At 44.2% G+C, this 20,795-nt stretch overlaps 2 protein-coding genes and 1 pseudogene across 2 annotated transcripts in view; 1 reads left to right on the top strand and 2 right to left on the bottom strand.

The window, feature by feature from the left end:
- Positions 1–2,543: 2,543 nt before the first annotated feature.
- LOC144242846 (plakophilin-4-like) lies at positions 2,544–9,178 on the bottom strand (annotated as a pseudogene).
- A 4,233-nt stretch (positions 9,179–13,411) lies between these two features.
- SBDS (SBDS ribosome maturation factor) lies at positions 13,412–19,695 on the bottom strand. The gene is made up of 5 exons (XM_077777890.1): positions 19,373–19,695; positions 18,573–18,702; positions 16,644–16,844; positions 15,092–15,256; positions 13,412–14,180 (listed from the first exon to the last, which is right to left on the bottom strand). The coding sequence occupies exons 1-5, from the start codon at positions 19,498–19,500 to the stop codon at positions 14,052–14,054; spliced, it is 753 nt and encodes a 250-aa protein (XP_077634016.1). The 5' UTR covers positions 19,501–19,695; the 3' UTR covers positions 13,412–14,051.
- A 918-nt stretch (positions 19,696–20,613) lies between these two features.
- The window catches only part of LOC144242885 (S-adenosyl-L-methionine-dependent tRNA 4-demethylwyosine synthase TYW1), a 199,107-nt gene continuing 198,925 nt past the window's right edge, over positions 20,614–20,795 (top strand). Inside the window, exon 1 of the mRNA XM_077777913.1 lies at positions 20,614–20,788. Within this exon, the coding sequence (XP_077634039.1) occupies positions 20,785–20,788 (4 nt within the window). The 5' untranslated portion in view covers positions 20,614–20,784. The remainder of the gene's footprint in view (positions 20,789–20,795) is intronic.

The raw sequence follows: 20,795 nt of genomic DNA, 5'->3' as shown, positions 1-20,795 counted from the left end.
CGCAGGGCTCGAACCCACGAACTGTGAGATTATGACCTGAGCTGAAGTTGGACACCCAACCAACTGAGCCATCCTGGAGCCCCAGGCGGTGCATTTTTAACAAGTTCCCAAGAGATTCCAACTCTGCTGTCCTGGGGACCACACTTTGGGACCTGCTTACCAGGAAAAGCCAAAGTCATGAACAAAGCCACTAGCATAATGCCTCACATTATTGTATGGGATGAACTTCTTAATGCAGAAAATGCATTTTTTCATTACTTCTTCACATATATTCAGCTATTCAGATTTGAGTTCTTGTCTACAACATGCTGCTTTTAAATTATGTTAGAAAACTGTAATAAATAGCTCTTTGCCTAAGGTCACCTGGCTCGCTGTCAGTTAAGCGTCTGACACTTGATTTCAGCTCAGGTCATGGTCTCATGCTTCATGGGATTGAGCCCCAAGTCAGGCTCTGCATCAGCAGAGCACGGAGCCTGCTTCAGTTTTTATCCTCTCTCTCTGCCCCTCACCCCACTCATGCTCTCTCTTTCTCTAAAAAAAAAACTCTTCCTAGGGGTGCCTGTATGGCTCTGTTTGTTAAGCGCCTAATATTTGCTCAGGTCATGATCTCACAGTTTGTGAGTTTGAGCCCTGTATTGGGTTCTCTCCTGTCAGTACTGAGCCTCCTTTGGATCCTCTGTCTCCCTCTCTCTCTGCCCCTTCCCTGCTTTCTCTGTCTCTCAAAAATAAACAAACATTGGGCACCTTGGTGGCTCAGTTGGTTAAGCGTCTGACTTCAGCTCACGTCATGATCTCACGGCTTGTGAGTTCAAAGCCCGAGTCAGGCACCATGCTAACAGCTCAGAGCCTGGAGCCTGCTGTCTCTGTCCCTCTCTGCTCCTCCCCCACTCACGCTCTGTTTTTCTCTTTCCTTCAAAATTAAATAAACACTTAAAAAATGTTTAAAAATCAATTACATTTAAAAAAAAAAGAAAAGAAAATACTTTCTACTGTCATAAAGAGCTACCTTGGTAGCCACTGAACTACAAACGTAGATAATGTGACACCACTTTGGGAATTGTTCAGTGCTCAACTTGTGCAACCACGTGTGGCAGCCTGGTGGGATGCTCGTCTGCTGCAAACAGAAATGAAATTTCCCTTCCTTGCTTTCAAAGCTTTATTTGTCAAAAGATTTGGGATACTTTTAGCACCTTTAAAAATGTCTCATTTAATTCTTCCTCCCCTTCTTTCATCTTCAGGTAACTATTAATTACTTGAGGGACACCTGGGTGGCTCAGTCAGTTTAGTGTACAATTACAGTTTGGGTCATGATCTCACGTCTTGTGGGTTTGAGCCCTGCTTGGGGCTCTGTGCCGACAGCTTGGAGCCTGGAGCCTGCTTCGGAGTCTATGTCTCCCTCTCTCTCTCTCTGCCCCTCCCTCACCTATGCTGTCTCTCTCTTTCCCCCACATAAATAAACATTTTAAAAAATAAGTTGACAAAAACGCTAGTTTTAAAATTCTTTTCACACAGGAAAATGAATGAACTGGTTAGTCCATGTCTGCCACTTACTGAATTCATGTTCTTTTTTTTTCTCCCCCAGGATGAAATTTCCACATTTATTTTTCTTTCACGTACATAAAAAATGGCAGTGAAGTGTCCTAGGAAAGAGACGGAATGGGTGTGGTGCTTCTATACCAGCCTGGACTTTGTGCTTCAAAGGTACACTACTCCTTTTGAAAACAAAAGATGTTATAGCTTGATTTTAATTGCTAACAATTCCTTGGGGCTCCCATTTGTTTTTTATACTGTTAGTTTCTTCCAATCCGTTTTCAAACGACACACTGCATTACAAACGATGGCACTTAACTACTGTAGCATTTCCATGTTTACACCAACAAAAGAAATTCACAGGGCATAATAGTATACAATCTTGACATTTATTTTTTAAATACTCCTTTTATTTTATTTTTAATTTTTTAAATATTTATTTATTTTTGAAAGACAGAGAGACAGAGCATGAGCAGGGGAGGGCAGAGAGAGAGGGAAACACAGAATCTGAAGCAGGCTCCAAAGGTCCAAACTGTCAGCCCAGAGCCCAATGTGGGGTTTGAACTCACCAACCGTGAGATCATGACCTGAGCCAAAGTCAGCTGCTTAACTGACTGAGCCAGCCAGACGCCCCCAATCTTGACATTTAGTAGTAGCAACAAAACAAGATAAATAAAAAACATGGTTTTTTGCTGTACAAACATTGTTTTTTCTGTACATAACTTTGTTCACATTTAAAGAATCATCTTTGGGGCGCCTGGGTGGCTCAGTTGGTTAAGCGTCCGACTTCAGCTCAGGTCATGATCTCACAGTTCGTGGGTTTGAGCCCCGTGTGGGGCTCTGTGCTGATAGCTAGCTCAGAGCCTGGAGCCTGTTTTGGATTCTGTGTCTCCCTCTCTCTCTGACCCTACCCTGGTCACACTGTCTCTCTCTCTCTCTCAGAAATAAATAAAACATTAAAAAATTTTTTTAAAAAGAAAGAGAGTTCCTCTACCGAGCACCTCCTTGCTCCCTCATGAATCCGGGGACCCTGGATCCTGTTTTGCTTATAAGAAGGTCATTTAGAGGCCCCTGGGTGGCTCAGGTGGTTGGGCTGACTTTCACTCGGGTTATGATCTTGCTGTTTGTGAGTTCAGGCCCTGCGTCAGGCTCTGTGCTGACAGCTCAGAGCCTGGAACCTGCTTTGGATCCTTTGTCTCCCTTTCTCTCTGTGACCTTCCCCTGCTCATGCTCTGTCTCTCAAAAAATGAATAACATTAAAAAAAAAAAAAAAGAAGGTCATTTCATGGATTTGCTGACATAATTTGTGGTTGGTTTCAGCCCATACTGTGTTGAATAATCAGTAGAAGCTGGGAAGTGAGCTCCGTCATTAAGATAAGGATCTTCCTGGCTATGAGGAGACAGCACATACAATCTCTGTGTTGAAGCTCTTTCTGTTGGAGTCGTCTTGACTGCAATACAGCTGCTGATGCCTGAATGTTGGTTGGTGGTAGACGAGGAAGGATGTGATTGGAATCGGACTTGCTCTAACATAGACACAGGTGTAATAAAATGGTCCTGATGCCACCATCCTTTTTATAAATGCTCTGTAGGTCCCGATATTGTCATAACATATGCAAGACCTGGGCTGCTGCCTTCATCACTTTTATTTATTTATTTATTTTTATTTTTATTTTTTGGTCCTAATGCCTTCATCACTTTTAGAGATGAGCTGTCTCCTCTGCCCTGGGTCCTGTTCATCAGCTTCTCTATACTCCCTGCATCAGCCAGGGTTTTGGCATTCTCCATGTTTTTGCTGGTGACCTCGTGCAGAGCACAGCAGGTGGCCGCCATGGTCTTATCAGACGGCACACGGGGGCCAGTGCCACCAGGAAACCTGCTGACCAGGTGTCGCACGGCATATTTACGCCGAGCTCCTTGTTGTGAAGATCCAGCGCCACATTCCTCAAGGCAGTTGCCACAGAAAATACAACTCGATCAAATCCATTCTCAGAAGTTCTATAAGGATGGGAGCCTTTTTCTTTGCAGAAGGCTGCCCGGATGTATGCCGCAAACTTCCAGTTTCCAGCAGACGGTTTCTGGAGAGACTCGGCAGAGCCTTCCAAGGCGGCTGGGTTGGAACTATCTAGAAGGGTCAGAAATGGTTTTAGCCACTGACCGATGCCACGGCATCTTTAAGGGGGCTTTGACAGTCCCGGGATAGGACCGACTCCATCTCATTGATCTTCTTGTGGTGCTCTCTTTCTTTTTCTTCTTCCTCCCCGAGGAGCTTGGCCTCGAGTCCCTGCCAGGAGATTTTCCTAGGAAGTCATCCGGCTCACTCAGCCCCAGGAGCCGGCCGACGGCACAGGTTCCTCCGGGTGCACACGCAGCTCTCTGCAGCCTGGCTGCCGTAATCGGGGGGTGTTCGTGGGTGTGGGGATTGCGTGCAGCAGCGAGCCCACCAGCCCCTTCAACAGGAGCGCATTCGCTTCCTCGCCTCCTCCTCTGCAGAGCTGAGGGTCCTCAGACAACCTGTAGTGTCACGCAGAACGAATGACATCTGGAACTTAATTTTGTGATCATCATCAAAAGAAGAGTTGCTCCATCTGAGTGTGGGACGGTCACAATGTTGGTTGAGGCCAAGAGAGCATCTCGAATGATTGCCTTCTTTGCAGCCTCAAATGAGGATAAATTCCAGAGAACGCCTGTAGGGTAACAAGCTCCCTCACTTCTGCACCGGATTTTCTCAACAGTTGGAGCAAGGCAGGCATCCCCACCAACATTCTTTCATTGCTATTTTTTTTTTCATCTGTAGACTTGCCCAAACAAGGTTTCAGATGGTACCAGAAGCATTCTGCCGAACTTCCCCAAATCTGTGGTCCAAGAGATCAACCAGATGCTTGATTCCCCCTACCCTACACACCTCCAGTTTCACGTGGGTGTCACCATAGTGCAGGTGCTGCAGGCGGACGTGGGCTCCCTGGGCTGATGGGAAGTGGTGCTGTAGCCGGCGAATGACTTTGGGTAACTGGGGATCACACCAGGTGAGCTCCCTGGGGTCCTTCTGAATGCTGTGTGCTGAAGCCTGTTACAATTGCTCTCCTGCCCTCTGTATTGTATTGGCTTGTCGGGGTCTGCATCGGTAGCTGTTGTGTTTCAGAGTGTAATTATTCCTTTGGTATGTAAGGGTGCTTCGTGGGCTGGATGTGCTTTGGAGATTTCCAACACCTACTGAGGCTGCGCTAAGCGATGTTGTCTGTGATCCTTGGGGCTCCATGGTCCTGTGGTTTGGGCTGCGCTACACTGGGCTGTAAGAGGTCCTCCCTATGTGCATAGGAGTGGTGTGCAACTCAGGAGACAGAGCTGATTGAAGGTCTTGCTCGAGCTGGCTGTGCGGACGAGCACAGGAACTCCGTAAGCCTGTCAGGCTGTGTTGGAATCATCTTTCTATAAATTTCACGCTGCTGCTGTCCAAATTGTTCCATGGTGTGAACAGTCCTTTGAAGGAAGGGCCCACGTGTCGTGGTATGGCACTCATCCCTGGGTGCTTGAGGGATAATGACACTGCTTACCCTTGGGATGGTGAAGCTAGCTGATTCTGTGCAGCCACCAGGGTCAGTGGGGACCCTACTCTGCTGGTGGTTTAGTACCGAGGGGCTGGTCTGTGGGGATTGGAGGTCTGCTGCCTCCAATTGGTGACTGAGCCAGTCTGACTTACAGCTGTTGCAGAGCTGAGTCTCTGTGCAGAGCATCTGCCTGTGAGCAGGTAATGTGGTGGAGGAATGTGCACTAGGGTTCAGTGGTTGGGAGGCCGAGAACCAAAGTCACCACCCAGAGAAGTTCTCAGTGACCCCCCTGAGGGAGCCACACCTGTGCTGATAACATAGGAAGGAGACTGCGCTCTAGATGGAACCGAACCAACTCTTCTCATGGCCCCAGCGGCTACTGATGGCTGACCGGCGTTCAGCCTTCAGCTCTTGAATTCTTCACGGAATGGTTGTTAGTTGATCCGATGAATGAAGGCTGCGGTCTGTTATCTGACTTACTCAAATTCTGGCTGTTGTGGAAACTTCCTGCTTCCTGAGATCCACTGTCAGAATTTGTGTCAAACTGGAGTTACCCAGTGATCTTTCATGGAGAGAGGGGTGTTCTGGTGAATATTCTGGCTCTGGGCCATTGAGATAGTTGTTGCGGTGGACAGCACCAGACGCTAGGTTTGTGTACACCAGTATTTGGTACACCTGTCGGTCTCCAAGGAACTGACTTCTCAGTTGAGCGGGTGGCTGGCCATACTTGGTGATTCTGCCCCAAGCCTGTGTCTTTCTAGCTGACTGGCAATGATCTGCCTCTCCACTTCCAAATCTCAGGCGAGTCATTGAAACGGAAACTGCTGCTGCTGTGATGCTAGGCTAGACTAGTGGTGGCTGTGGTCGCGAGTTCCATGCATTCGCCAGCAGAGGCAGCTTCCTGGAGGGTCTGTGGTTGCCATCCCCTCCACCACCCAGCCCTACTGGAGAAAAGGCATTCCTCTTTCTAGGCGTTGCTCAGGAGATCAGGGACAATCTGTGCCCAGGGGTCGCCGCTGTGGCACCTGAAATATTTTGAGAAGTGCCACGGCCAAGCAGATGCCTGCCCCCTCCCCCGAAGCGGCCTTTCCCCACCACTCCCAGGGTGCATGGACTCAGCCCGGAGTCCCCTATACTGCCCAGAGCCCGCCGCCCAGCCGCCAGCCCACCCACGCTGAATTCATGTTCTAAAATAACAGTCATATCCGAACACAAACATTTATATCCAAATTCTCGACCCTGTAATGGAATTGTGCCCCGAGCGCCTATTTAACTTCACCTTCTCCATATATGAAGGATGCCTAAAACCAGGATGACTTTGAAGACAGGGTAAAGTGAAATGATGTCTGAACCACACTCCAGACACACAGCTGTGCACGTTGTATAGTTGACTCTGGAACAACATATGGAATTGTGTGCGTCCACTCATATGTGGATTTTCCCCAGTAAGCACAGCACCACGCTGTAAATATGTTTTCTCTTCTTATGATTTTCTTAACACTTTTCTCCAGCTTGTTTTAAGCGTACAGTATATAATGCATGTAATGTACCAAACACGTGTTAATCAACTGTTTATGTTACTGGGCTTCTGGTGAACAGTATGCTCTCAGTAGTTATGCGTTTGGGGGGTCAAAAGTTATAGGGGTATTTTTTTCCCTGGTGGAGACGGTGGAGTGGGGAGGGGAGTGGGTGGGGCTGGGAGGGGAGTTGGCACTTCTAACCTCTGGGTTATCGAAAGGTCCACCGTACCAATAGAAAAGACTGAATCAACAAACATGCAGGAAAAATTCGGCCAGCTTCATGATTTTATTTGAGCAAATTCGGTAAAGAAATTGCTCCGAGCAGGTTCTCTGAAAAGCTCTGCATACACACTCAATTTTTCTGCAGACCTTGGAAATGGAAATTTATTAATTCTTACTGTAGAGAGCTGGAGTCGAAACATGAAACCACTGCGCTGAATTTGTAAAATGATAAAGAAATATACGAGAGAGAGAAGTTTGTCATTGGCTCTTCTTTGGTCTTTTGAAAAGGAAAAGTATTGTCCTACGAGCACATTTAAGACTGCAAGATGCCCATGAGCTCTGCAGGGGTAAATCACCCCTGCACCCTGCCTGCACCCCCATGGTGGCTTCCGAGTGAAGTGTTTGTGGGACTCTGGAGGTCATGAGGAAAAAGGCTGGGTGGCAGGCAGAGCCGGAGAACACTGCATGTCACAGATTCTACAGCTGCGTTTTGGAAATCAGATCGTCTCTATGAAAGTGGCCTCTTCGGAGAGGCAGCAAATGCAGAGGCCAAGGAAATAAGGGCTCAGAAAAAAGTGAGTTCGTTCTTGTTAGAAATTTGGGGTTTTACCATAGACTTTGTTTCTACGCCATTTGCTTGGTATTCCTTCTGAAGGGGAAGGACTAATAAAAATTTTTTTTGTAGTGTTTATTTTATTTTTGAGAGAGAGAGAGGGAGAGAGAGAGAGATTGAGAGAGAGAGGCAGAGAGAGGGAGACACAAAATCTGAGGCAGGTTCTAGGCTCCAAGCTGTCAGCACAAAGCCTGATGAGGGGCTTGAACCCATAAACTGGGGGATCATGACCTGAGCCGAGTTCGGATGCTTAACCAACTGAGCTACCCAGGGACCCCAAGAAGGACCAATTTTTAAAATTGAAATATCTTCTGGGGTGCCAGGATGGCTCAGTGGGTTAAGCGTCTGATTCTTGGTTTTAGCTCAAGTCATGATCTTATGGTTCATGGGTTCAAGCCCCATGTTCAAGCCTCTGTGCTGACGGTATAGAGGCTGCTCTGCATTCTCTCTCTCCCTCTCTCTCTGCCCCTTCTCCACTCATGCTGTTTCTCTCTAAATAAGTAAATAAACTTAACAAAAAACCCCTCACCCCTCCTCCCCTGACATGTCTTCTGAGAAGTTACTTATCTTCCTGCTTGGAAACCTCATCTAACACAGTAACTTACCTGGAAGATACTTCTTGTCTACTAATTGCCTGGTAATAATTTTTGGTCAAAAGTAACACAGTATGACCACGTACAAAGAGAATGGTGTAAGCTCTCTGTTATAAAAAGGAAAATATGGGATCAGAGATATGGGTCTCCCTCCAAGAAAGGAATTATCTTCAAAATGAAACTCTGAATCAAATCACTGACTCAAGTGCTTATTAATGCCGTGCCATGAAATGGCTTAGTTTGTGCTGATATGAAAATGAAATTTATAAGCGTCTGAACCCTATCAAGAGCTTGGGCTCACTGATGGTCCAATCTCCAGGGAAGGTCCAGAGCAAGACCAAACTTAATTATGTTCTGTGGTTTTCCTCTTTATACTTAATATAAAGAAATAAAGACTCTTATTGTCAAACTGTTTTAGTTACAGAGCTTTATAAACTTTAAACCTTTTTTTTTTTTTAATTTCAGTTGAGAGAGAGAGAGAGCATGAGAGGAGGAGTGGGAGAGAGAGAGAGAGAATCTTCAGCAAGCTTCATGCTCAGGGCAGAGCCTGACCCAGGGCTTGATCTCAAGACCCTGGGATCATGACTTGAGCGGAAATCAAGAGCTGGATGCTCAACCGACTGAGTCACTCAGGCGCCCTGAGCTTTATAGATTTTTAAACCTTTAGAGTCATATTAATGTCAAAGTTTCTGCCAGTGTTTTAGATAATTGTGAAGAGGCACAGTAATCGGTTGGGGTAATAGATAATAGTGGTCCCTCATTCACTGATGGCAAATGAACGTTTTGAATTTAATTTTTTTCCTTGCCTTTCTGGGTTTTTCATCTGTAAAAAGCTATGAAAACCCCAGCATCACTTTTCGTTGTAAGATGACCACTATAATTAACAGCCTCTCTTGTGGAGATATTTACAAACTTAGATTTAATTAAAATGCTGCTGATAGTTTCAAAACCTAACACAGTAGGGAGCTAGATTTTCATAACCTATGAGGAAATAGGAGACAGATGCGTGATTTGAGGAGACATTCAGGGAATCATCCAGTGAATTATCAAGTGCTTACCATATTAAGCTCCCGTCCTCCTGGGAGCCTCATTCTAGATTACTAGAACCGAGGCCTGGCTTCCCAGTGTAATCCGGGCAGGTACCTTGCTCATGTCTGATCCTCACATCTGTCTACCCTCTGGTGTGGGCATATTTTATCAGCGAGGAAAGAGGCTCAAGCTAAGAGGCTGATGTCCATCCACATCTGTTCCAACAGGGCGGGAACTTTGCTTGTTCTGTTTCCAGAACAGCGCAGAACTTGGAAAAATGCGTGTTCATATCTTCTGCTCATTACTTAACTGAATATTTGTTTTTTGGGTGTTGAGTTCTTTATATGTTTTGGATACTAGCCTTTTATCGGATATGTCATTTGCAAATATCTTCTCTCATTATGTTGTCTTTTAGCTTTGTTGATTGTTTCCTTTCCTGTGCAGCTCTTTATATTGATGAAATCCCAATAGTTCATTTTTGCCTTGGTTTTCCTTGCCTCAGGAGAAATATCTAGAAAGATGCCTGTGCTCTCTACTAGGATTGTTAATGGTTTCAGGTCTCATGTCTAGTTTCATTTGAGTTTGAGTTTCATTATTTTGCTCGTGGCTGTCCAGTTTTCCCAGCATCATTCATTGAAGGGACTTCTCTTCTTTCTATTGCCTATTCTTGCTTCCTTTGTCAAAGATTAATTGACTATGTAATCGTGGTTTATTTCTGCACTTTCTATTCTGTTCCAATGATCTGTTTTCTACTTTTTGCCAGTGCCCTTTGTAGTATATCTTGAAATCTGGGATTGTGATACCTCCAGTTTTCTTCTTCTTTTTCAAGATTGTTTTGGCTAGTTAGGGTCTTTTGTAGTTCCATACAGATTTTAAGATTGTTTGTTTTTGTTCTGTGAAAAATGCATTAAATGTGTAGATTGCTGTGGATAGTATGGATATTTTAACAGTATTTGTTCTTCCCATGCATGAGCATGTCTTTCCATTTCTTTGGGTCATCTTCAATTTCTTTCATCGGTGTTTTATAGTTTTCAGAGTATAGGTCTTTCACATCCGTGGTTAAGTTTATTCCTGGGTATTTTATTATTTTGAGTGCAACTGTAAATGGGATTGCTTTCTTAATTTCTTTCTGCTGCTTTATCGTTAGCATATAGAAATGCAATGGATTTCTGTATATTGATTTTGTATCCTGTACCTTACTGAACTATTCATCAGTCCTAGAAGTGTTTTGGTGGAGTCTTTTGGGTTTTCTCTATGTAGTATCCTGTCATGTGCAAATAGTGACTGTGGTTCTTCTTCCTTACCAATTTGGATTCCTTTTATTTTGTTTTTGTCTAATTTATTTGTTTTTGTCCTTTTATTTTGTATTTTATTTTATTTTGTCTAATCTGATTGCTGTGGCTAGGACTTCCAGTACTAAGTTGAATAAAAGTGGTGGGAGTGGACATCCTTGTCTTGTTCCTGACTTTTGGGGGAAAGCTCTGTTTTTCCCCATTGTGTATGACATTAGCCATGGGCTTTTCATAGAAGACCTTTATTATGTTGAGGTATGTTCCCTCCAGACCCACTTTGTTGAGGGTTTTTATCATGAATGGAGGTTGTACTTTGTCAAATCCTTTTTCTTATTAGCAGCATTTAATCGCTGAAGGGACAAGGGCCAGTGATTGTCATCTCTATGTGTTTATATGCATGATGGTACCTGCAAAATTAGAGTCTAAATGGAATTTCATGGCAACAATTCTAAGCTAAAAGTATAATCTTGGCTTAAATCTCAGCTTGGATATTGTAGCTTCCACCCAGGAATGATTTGATTTTTGATCCTACGGTTTTTATTCTTTCTCTTTTTGAGGTATCATGTTGACTGATTTTGTGAATATCGAGCCACACTTGCATCTGTATAATCTGCAAAGTTTTAACTATAAATCCGCAGATGATTTTACCTTAATTACATGCAAGATTTCTAGTCTTGATTCTGTCTCCACATGACAGTAAGAATAAGCCTGTGGACCTCTTCCCTTGAAAAGCATGTCAACTATGCTTGTTGACCACAGGAAGAGCTCCACCAAGAATCTTTGGGCATTCAAGTAGCTCACCAGACCAAAAAACCTCCTGAGATATTAAATAGCATTGAGTGTAGGAGTCAGGTCTACTTTTCTCTGCAGTAAAAGACTCTGCATTCTTCAATTTCATAACTCATTCACTTCCATTCTCTGCTAACCAGAAATCTGCGGAGATTCAACTACGAATCTGGTGAAACGGAAGCCTCTTCCAGAGGTGTTTGGGTGGGGCCCTGGGCAATTCAACTACGTGTACTCATTCTTGTGAGATCATTCCTAGGTAGGAGCTGGAATATCCCTGATATTTAGGTCAAGATTATACTTTCAGCTAAGAATTGTTGCCATGAAATTCCATGTAAACTCCTTAGTTTTGCAGGTTTCATCATGGATATATACATGTGGAGATGAAAATCACTATTAAATGCTGCCAGTGGCAAAGTATGTATGCACAACTGTCTCCATGAGACAGAAGCAGGAAAATGTTTTCCAATAATCAGCATCTTGAATTTCAGTAAGAGCAGATGACAAAAAAACCCCACAAAAAACAAAAAAAATAAACAAAACAACCAGCTCATAAAGATACTAATGAGCCTCATTACTACTGAAGTTATAGGGACTTCATGAAGTGGCCTTGAGTGCAGCATGCAGGAAAATTATGTGTGCGGCTCCTGCTTCTGAGTGTCCCCGTTTACCCCCATCACAGCCCATCGAATGTGTGTAAGAGAGCCGGGGGACAGATAAGTGCGAGGGGCTGGCTGCCGGCAGAGACGAACGCCCTCAGGCCAAGGGCATCTGTGCAGCTCAGAAGCCACCAAGTGGCCGCAACAGCACCATCAGCATGAAGGGTGGGAAGCTTTCGCTCGAAGGCTTGACACCTATTCCAGCTTTTGAAGATGACTTGAAAGTCATTAGGAGATGCACCTGCCTTCCCCTCCCCTCACGGAGATGGCATGCATTACTCTACAGAAGTCTATTCCACAGCTCCTGGGTGCAAAAGCACAATGGCTCATCCTGCCCTTGGGGAGCTCAGCATCTAGCATGCCAGACAGGTCCTTAAGCAGGCCTGGGAGGGGGTTTCAAAGTGGTGTGAGGTCCCATGGGCTGGAGGAGCAATTGTGTATGGGTATAGGTGACGCTTCACAGAAAAAAGCCGCCGCGTTAACAGAAGAGGGTTGATTCTGAACCGTCATTCTGACCAAGAGCACACAACACAGCCTGTGTTGACAAAGCAGAGGAAACAGCTCCATCCTTGGAGCAACCCATAATAGCACTGGCCATGGAGAGCATGACCAAGGATCATGGTGCTTTAACTACTTTTGAGTAATGAGATTCATAGGAGGTACAATTTATTTTTTACAGGTTCAGAAGCATGGCTCACGTGTGATCTACAGTTGACGTTTCTAGAGGTTCCAGCTTTTTAGAAGACTGATAACGAGAATGAGAAAGAAACATGGCGATGTTCTAACTTTCCTGCTCAAGGTGCAGCTATGACCTCTTCTGGTGACCAGGACTTCCAACCTGACACACCGCTTTAACTACGCTGCGGATGAAGTGTAAACCTGATTACTTAGAATTACTTCTTGGGCCTTTGGGTTTAGATCGTCCACCTGAAACCACAAACTGGAACTGGTGAGGGCTGTCTTAAGGACTGGGATCAGAGCAGTAATTCAAGGTCAGCATTACAGAAAGTGGTGTGTTCCCAAGTTCTCAAGCAGGAGTACTTCTAACACGGGAAGCAACAATTTTGACTTCATAATTTTGACTGGAATTCTTTTAAAATGATCCATTTTAATCGAGAACTTCTATTAGCAGTGAATTCTGAATGTGTTTAAAACCCATCTGGTCCTCTTCCAGTCAAAACCCTTCCAGTTTGTCCATAAAGTATGTCGGTATGTGAAGTTTTTTTTAAGTAGGCTTCACCCCCAGCGCAGAGCCCAATGCAGGGCTCAAAGTCATGGCCCTGAGATCAAGAATCAGATGCTTAACTGACTGAGCCACCCAGGTGCCCTTGATGTTAATAGTGAGTGAAACCCTAATTTACATTCTAGAATATCTGTTTTGAAGATAAGCAGATTTAAAAACACTTGCATGTTGTCCTCTGAAGTGCTTAAGTACTAAAATAGTTACATTCAATCACATCCCAAATCTCCAAGATTTATCAGGCATTCATCAGAACAGGCCCTGTTCTACCCACTCCTCACAGGACTTATTTAACCCTGCTGAGAACTCTCCAACCCTACTGGACAAGAGGCAGAGAAAAGAAGGAAGCTCAGGAGCTGTCTAGAAACACAAGCCACGGTTTAATAAAATAAAGAGTGGTTTTATTGATAACATAGAATTTCAGCTATATTAATACATATTATAAACTTTAAGGATTAGAAACAAACGACTTTATTCTTTACCGAGAATAATCTGGGTTATGGCCCTATGTTCGATGAATCTTATTTAAGCCCCCGCACAGCGGTCCTAGATCTATGTTTCATATAATCAGGAAGTCATCATACAAGCTTTGTCTCAGGCCACATGTTTCATTAAGTAGAAATAAGACATCATGTTTTCTTCAGCAAATACTCCCTTTTTGTCACATCGTCCTATCTTCCCACATTTATCTTACTGTAACGTACAAAGTTTAACTTTTCACCCCCAAACGCCGCATCAGAGAATGTGCACGTTCGAAAGTGCAAGGCATGAGACAGCAGCTAAATGTCACTCTGCCCTGTGCAACTGGATTTTTCATCTTTGTCTAAAACCCTGCTTTATCGTTAAAACTACATGAATCCCACAGTGTAATACTTATCAGAAAAGTCTTTTTGTGTACACATTACCACGAAGACGGGAAACGTCAAACAGTCCGAGCGTTTGGCAGACTGCAGAAAGGAAAGAGGACCCTCGGAAAAGAAAATGCTTTAGTGTTTTAGAGCTGAAGAGCTTGGCGGACGTCATTCAAATTTCTCATCCCCTTCTTCCACGTCCTTCAGGTTGAGCACTTCCAAAGAACCTTTGCCTTTTGTCTCCTTTTTTATGAGCTCATCGATTTCTCTGAAGCAGCCTGGGTCAATGAGACACACCTGAAACACGGAACATAGCGGCTCACCACCGGAAGACGAGCGCGTGCAACGGTCGGACGCAGCCCTCACTTCCTCTCAGACACACAGCACTTTCCGGGTGTCTCTACAGCTACTGCCTATAGTGCGAGAGCGAAGACGACGCGCAGGGCAGCAGGCAGGGTTCTGGTCCAGCCTCGCTCGCTTACAGGACACACACAGGCCCTGCGACAGGGGAGAACCTCCCTGTCTGAGGACGTCTCTGGACTCCTCGGCCATCAAGTGAAGTGGCTGGACTAAGAGAGTGTGGTTTTTTTTTGTATTAAAATTTAGCATGAGGATTTACAGTTTGGTGAAAGCACCTCTTTTTAGCCACATCGAGGGAGAAAAGGAAGCATGAAGGCCTACTTAGAAATCATGTGTGAAGTTGTGAAAAGATCACAGAACTTCCACTGAGGGTGGAATGCTTAATACTCCCAGGCCAGAGCTCATTTATGCTGAGGCTGGAGGCAAGTCCCAGGGCCTGGGTGTGCAGACAGCTGAATCTCCACCATGTCTGACACTGTGGGGGCAGGGCCCAAAGACGCCATGCTTTTGCCGCGTCTTTAAAATGCTCTGTGGGCAATGGGCGCTGTCTAACTTTTAGTCTTATCTCCAATTTCCTCATAATCGAAGACTCACTGTAAAAGACATTCCCTTATCTAAATGGAGCATGGATCTAACCAAAAAACAAACAAACCCCCCAAAATCCCAAGTGTGCTTAACTGTAATTTAGTTTTAGTCAGACCTTGACATTTTTACTTAATTCTAGGTTTAGATGTTTCTGGAAATGTCTTAATTGTTCACACCTTTAAATGTCTGTGACACATTTATGACTACAGAATACATGATTCTGGGAACACGGAAGCAAAAGAATAAGAATGTTTTCATCTTACAATTTCTAACTGCTGACTGTAGTCTTCACTTTCTATAACCTTGATCAGGGGTTTCAGCTTTTCTTTCAGCTTCTTCCCTTCATTCACTGGAAGAAGGAACCGAAGTCGCATGTGAGCACGTTCGATCTTCATTTTCTCCTTTAACTGTTTGATCACTTCCAAAGCCTGGCAAGACGAAATGGAAAACGCTGGCAATTCCTTTGCTACTTTTGCTGCATTACTTTGTAAGGTATTCAGAACAAAGCAGTTACCATCTAGCTGAAGTAGTTGCTGTTCTTAGATAGGACACAGAGAACATAACCAACTGCAGAAAAGATAAACTGGACTTAAAGATTAGAAACTGTTAGGTTTCAAAGAACTACTGGCGAAGCAAAAAGGCAACCCATTAAATAGGTGAAAATATTAGTAAATCATACATTTGATGAGGTACTAGTATCCAGAACTCTTACAATTTGATAATGAACAAAGAATGGTCAAAGAATCTAAATAGTGATTTCTCCAAACATGACCGAGGGTCAACAACCACTTGGAAATATGCTGAAATCACTAGTTACTAGGGAAATGCAAGTCAAAACCAGAACAGTACGCCCACGATGGCGTGGATTAATAACAAATACCATCAAAGACGTGGAGAAATCAGAGCCCTTAAACACAGATTGTGGGAACATAAAATGCCTCAGCTGTTTTGGAAAATGGTTTGGCAGTTCCTCAAAAGATTAAATAGAGTCACCATATGACCTAGGAATTCCATTCCTGGGTACAGAGAAATGAAACACGTCCACACAGAAACATGTAATGAATTTCACAGCAGCATTATTCACGATAGCTAAAAAGTAGAAACAACCCAAATATCCATCAACAGAAGGATGAATCAACAGAATATGCTATTTCCATAAAAAGGGTTATTGTTGAGTCCTAAAAAGGAATGAGGCACGGATATGCACTACAACACATATGAACTTTCAAAGGGCCACATATTATATGAGTCCATTTATATGAAACGCCCGGAATACAAAAGTCCATAGAAATGGAAAATAAGTTTCCCCAACAGTGGTGAGGAGGAGGGTATGAGGAGTGTGTGCTAATGGCTACAGGGTTTCCTCGGTGTGTGTGTGTGTGTGTGTGTGTGTGTGTGTGTGTGTGTGTGTGTGTGTGTGATGGAAATGTTCTCAAATTAGGGAGTCGGGAAGGCTGCAAAAACTTCGTTGAATATGTCACTCAACTGTTCACTGTAAAAAGGCGACTTATAGTCCTGTGAATTAGATAGAAATTAAAAAAATCTAAAATGTGGAGTTGAAAGGAGGTAAGAATCCAGGTTTTATCTTTAAAGGTTTGATTTGGATAGGAAGATGAGAGCTATGGTACATTTGTGTTTAGTTAAAAAAAATTCCGTTACTTTTCCCGATAAGTCCCATTGTTTTCTTCCTCCCCAAAACCTCCTAACCTACTGCTGCCAGGTAGTGTCACTTTATTATCACAGACCATTTTCCATGTTTTCTTCAGAGAAAATGGATTTTCATTTGGATACTTTTGGACATTAAAAACCACTCACCTGCTGTTTTGTACTCTTGTTGGCTTTGACTGAATAGTGGATGTCCTTCATGGCCCTCTCTATAAGGATGACAGTGTATGGTCTCTTTGTCTCAGGGTTCACACACTTGTCGGCCACGATAGTCGCAATGTCCCTGAACATCTGCTCCAGCTGTGTATGCCGTTCTTTATCGGACACTTGAACCTCTCCTTTAGTCAAAATCTAAAAAAAAAAACCCTAAGACTTAAATCTCTCTTTTTTTTTTTTAATATTTTTATTTATTTCTAGGAGAGAGAGAGACAGCGTGAGCAGGGGAGGGTCAGAGAGAGAGGGAGACACAGACTCTGAAATAGGCTCCAGGCTCTGAGCTGGCAGTCAGCAAAGAGCCCGACGCGGGGCTCGAACCCACGAATGGCGAGATCATGACCTAAGCGAAAGTCAGACACTTAACTGACTAAGCCACCCAGGCGCCCCAAGACTTAAATGTCTTTATTGCACATTATTTGTTAACTGGTCACAAGAATTAATTACTTGGAGAAAAAATTAAATTCCATCCTCTTCAGCTACTCATACATAGGTAATAATCTGGGCTTTGCCTAAATGATATGTTGGGTTATCTTGTGCTCTAAGATATTACTTATTGAGATGGGGGAAGGGGAAAAGGTAATCTAGGCAAAAATTGCAAATTGTGAACTCCTTGAAAAGAAATTCTATTTTCAGGTATATTACACCAAAAATATATAAATGGACAAAAATAAGGTAACTTAGTAGAAAACTTAATTTTGGGAGGAGGCTTTGACAAAATATATTCATGTCCTGAATTACGAAAAGTGATGCCACACAAAAAAACTCCTCAGATAATCTGACTAAAATGAGCAGAGAACCTGAATAGACATTTTCTCAAGCAAGACATACAGATGGCCAACAGACACATGAAAAGATGCTCAGCATCACTCCAACATCACTCATTGTCAAGGGAATGCAAATCAAAAACACAATGAGTTATCACCTCACACCTATCAGAATGGCTAGAAATAAAAAAAACCAAGAAACCAACAAGTGCTGGCGAGGATGTGGAGAAAAATGGCACTGTTGGTGGGAATGCAAACTGGTACAGTTACTGTGGAAGGCAGTATGGAGGTTCCTCAAAATAATAAAACTGGAACTACCATGAGATCTTGTAATTTCACCACTGGGAACTTACCCAAAGAAAATGGAAACACTTATTTGAAAAGATATTTGCACCCCAATGTTTACTGCAGTATTATTTTCAACAGCCATGACCCAACCTAGGGGTCCACTGAGAGATGAATAGATAAAGAAGTAGTATACATACACAATGGAATATTACTCAGCCATAGAAAAGAATGAGATCTTGCCATTTGCAATGACACGGATGGACCTAAATGGTATAATGCTAAGTGAAATAAGTCAGAGAGAGACTAATGCCATATGACTTAACTCATACTTGGAATTTAAGAAACAAAGAAACAAAAAAGGGCATAAACAAAAAAAAGACTTATCTATAGTGGCTGCCAGAGAGGAGGTGGGTAGGGAATGGGTGAAATAGATAAAGAAGATTAAGAGGTACACATTTCCAGTTATAAAATAAGTCCAGAGATGAAAAAACGGCATATGGAATATAGTCAATAAGACTAATAACATTGGGGACAAGTGGTGACGACACTTACCATGGTGAGCACTAAAGTATAGAATGTATACAAAACAATGTATTGTAACATATATTGTTGAATCACTGTTGTACACCTGAAACTAATTCTAACACTGTATGTTAATTATACGTCAAATAAAAAAGTGATGTTACTCAGATCAAACTATTGTATAACTATTCACACCTGAAAAATTATGCTTCAAGTTTAACATACCTATAAGTACTTCTAATACAAAGGACGTTAAGGGGTGGCTTATGCTGCAGCTCTTAGAACTCACCTGCTTACAGATTTCTGTCTGGTCATCTGTTCCGAATGCACTGATCAGATCTTCCTTCTTTGCAACTTGACCTTTAGAAACATTTACAAACACTGAGTGGGTCTGTAGAACTTCATCAAGGTCTTTTTCCCTTGTGACAGCAGGAGAGAAAAGTCCTCAGTGAACACACTTGAAACTTGGAAATTCATTCACATTTAATACAAGATGGCAGTGACATAAACAACAAGAAACAACAAATACTCCTAACTGACCCTCAGTGTGAGGGAACATCTTCAAAACTCAGAACCGCATCCGTATTCCCACTTACTCATTGGAGAAAAACGTCACGGGATCACGTATGAAACCCTGCGCCGTGGGGGCAGAGGGCGAGCTGCTGCCAGGGAATACCGATCCCTAGATGGCAGCAGCGAAGACACTACGCACTTGGTGAAACTTACAGGGCAAAGATCTGTGACATCAGGATGTATGATAGCCACGGAAGTATTCGGAAGACTACGTCCGAACCCTTTAACAGGATTTTGGCAAAAGGAGCACATTTTTGGGATTTCTTGGCTGTGGCTTTTATGACACCAACCAATTAAAACAAAGCTCCAAAGCAACAACCCAAACCACGCCAACTCAACAAAAAGGGAACCCTGGATTTAGGCGCTAAGCTCGGGTAAGACAGTGACTTTTCACGCTCACTGCAGGAATAGACTGTCCATTTCCTTCCCTGTCAAGCCACCAGCTCGAAGACTAGGGGCTGGCCGCCTCGGAGGCGGCAAGCTCCCGCCAGAGCTTCCACGGTGAGGGTCACTCACACGCCGCTCCGCCAGCCGACGACTTTGTTCTTGTAGCAGGCGATTTCGAAGCGCTTCCCGGCGCGCTTCATCCGTACCACGGCCACATTGGTTAGGCGGATCTGGTTGGTGGGGGTGAAGATCGACATGGTGGCTGCTCACAGCCCTTGGGTCTGGTGACCAGGGCAGACCGGCGCCGCCGGCTGAGGACCACCTGAGCCTCGCTGTAACGACCCGGCGGCGCGCGGCACGACCACTACCTGCCCGGACGGCCGCCACAATACACCCGGTTCTTATTGCGCAGGCGTCAGGTGTGGCGGAAACCAGGCGAGGGAAAAGTGAGCAACGACGCCTGCGCGTTGTGGCTTTTACGACATCGATCTGCTCGCGACAAGAGAAGCGCTTTTCTTTGACGTAATTTACTTCCGCCAATGAGCTAAAGAGCCTGATTGGCTGGTGATGCAGATGGTTTAGCTACCGGCTGGAAACGTAGCGTCGTCTCTTCAGAGTTCCGCAGATTTCGGAGTTGTAGTCTCCTTAAACTTCTCTTACGAAAAAATTGTAGAATAAAAAACTTGAGGGGCGCCTGGGTGGCTTAGTCGGTTGGGCGGCCGACTTCAGCTCAGGTCATGATCTCACGGGTAGTGGATTCGAGCCCCGCATCGGGCTCTGTGCTGACAGCCACCTCAGAGCCTGAAGCCGGCTTCAGATTCTGTCTCTCCCTCTCTCTGACCCTCCCCTGCTCTCTCTCTCTCTCTCAGAAATAAATTAAAAACTTGAGAAAAAAGCGTGATGAACCCCCATGAACCCATCGCCCTTCTTCAACAATTATCAACATTTTGCCGTTCACGTTCCATTCTCCCTCTTTTTTTTTTTGTCAGAGTAGTTTAAAGCAAAGCATAAAGTTTTAGCTTTAAATAGTCTGTATTTATGAACGCAACAAGATTAACCATAATTCCTTAACAGCAACTAATAGCCAGCTCATAACCCAACTTCTCGAAATAATGCCTTTTTACAATCAATGTGTTTCAAGTGAGGTCCAAACAAGACCCCAGATTGCGTAAGTTTAGATGACACGCTTTGAACCCGTGCATCTTTCCCAGGTTTTATTCCTATGCTACGCCTGTCTTGACCCTTCTTCCCTCTAGGCCCGCCCCTTGCACCTCTGAACCAATCCAAGCGGAGCCGGGAGTGCTCTGGCTTCCTAGCTTGGATCTCTAGGCGGGGCTTCCCTCTGGGCCCGCCCCTTCCCCCTCTGGACCAATCCGGACGGGCCGGCCAGTGGCATGGCTGCCCCCAGCTCTACAGGCTCCTGGTATACTGGTAATGCTTCAAGGTAGTTCTGATCATCTCCTGGTGTCCGAGCACGCCGCCAGGTTCTTCAGGTCTGCAGTCCTCCTCTGTCGGGGCGCAGGGCCTGGGCTCTGAGGAGAATGGGTAAGCG

Source organism: Crocuta crocuta, unplaced genomic scaffold (assembly GCF_008692635.1).
Source record: "Crocuta crocuta isolate KB4526 unplaced genomic scaffold, BGI_CrCroc_1.0 scaffold217, whole genome shotgun sequence".
Classification (NCBI taxonomy): Eukaryota; Metazoa; Chordata; class Mammalia; order Carnivora; family Hyaenidae; genus Crocuta; species Crocuta crocuta.
The sequence above is the reverse complement of the archived record's forward strand: the minus strand, read 5'-3'. Positions and strand labels throughout refer to the sequence as shown.

Excerpts from the sequence above, each read along its gene's own strand:
- SBDS (XM_077777890.1), bottom strand. The coding sequence starts at position 19,500 with ATGTCGATCTTCACCCCCACCAACCAGATCCGCCTAACCAATGTGGCC. Across the intron at positions 16,845-18,572 it reads AGACAGAAATCTGTAAGCAG|ATTTTGACTAAAGGAGAGGT; the intron begins GTGAGTTCTAAG and ends TTTTTTTTTTAG. Across the intron at positions 15,257-16,643 it reads ACAAGAGTACAAAACAGCAG|GCTTTGGAAGTGATCAAACA; the intron begins GTGAGTGGTTTT and ends TCGTCTTGCCAG.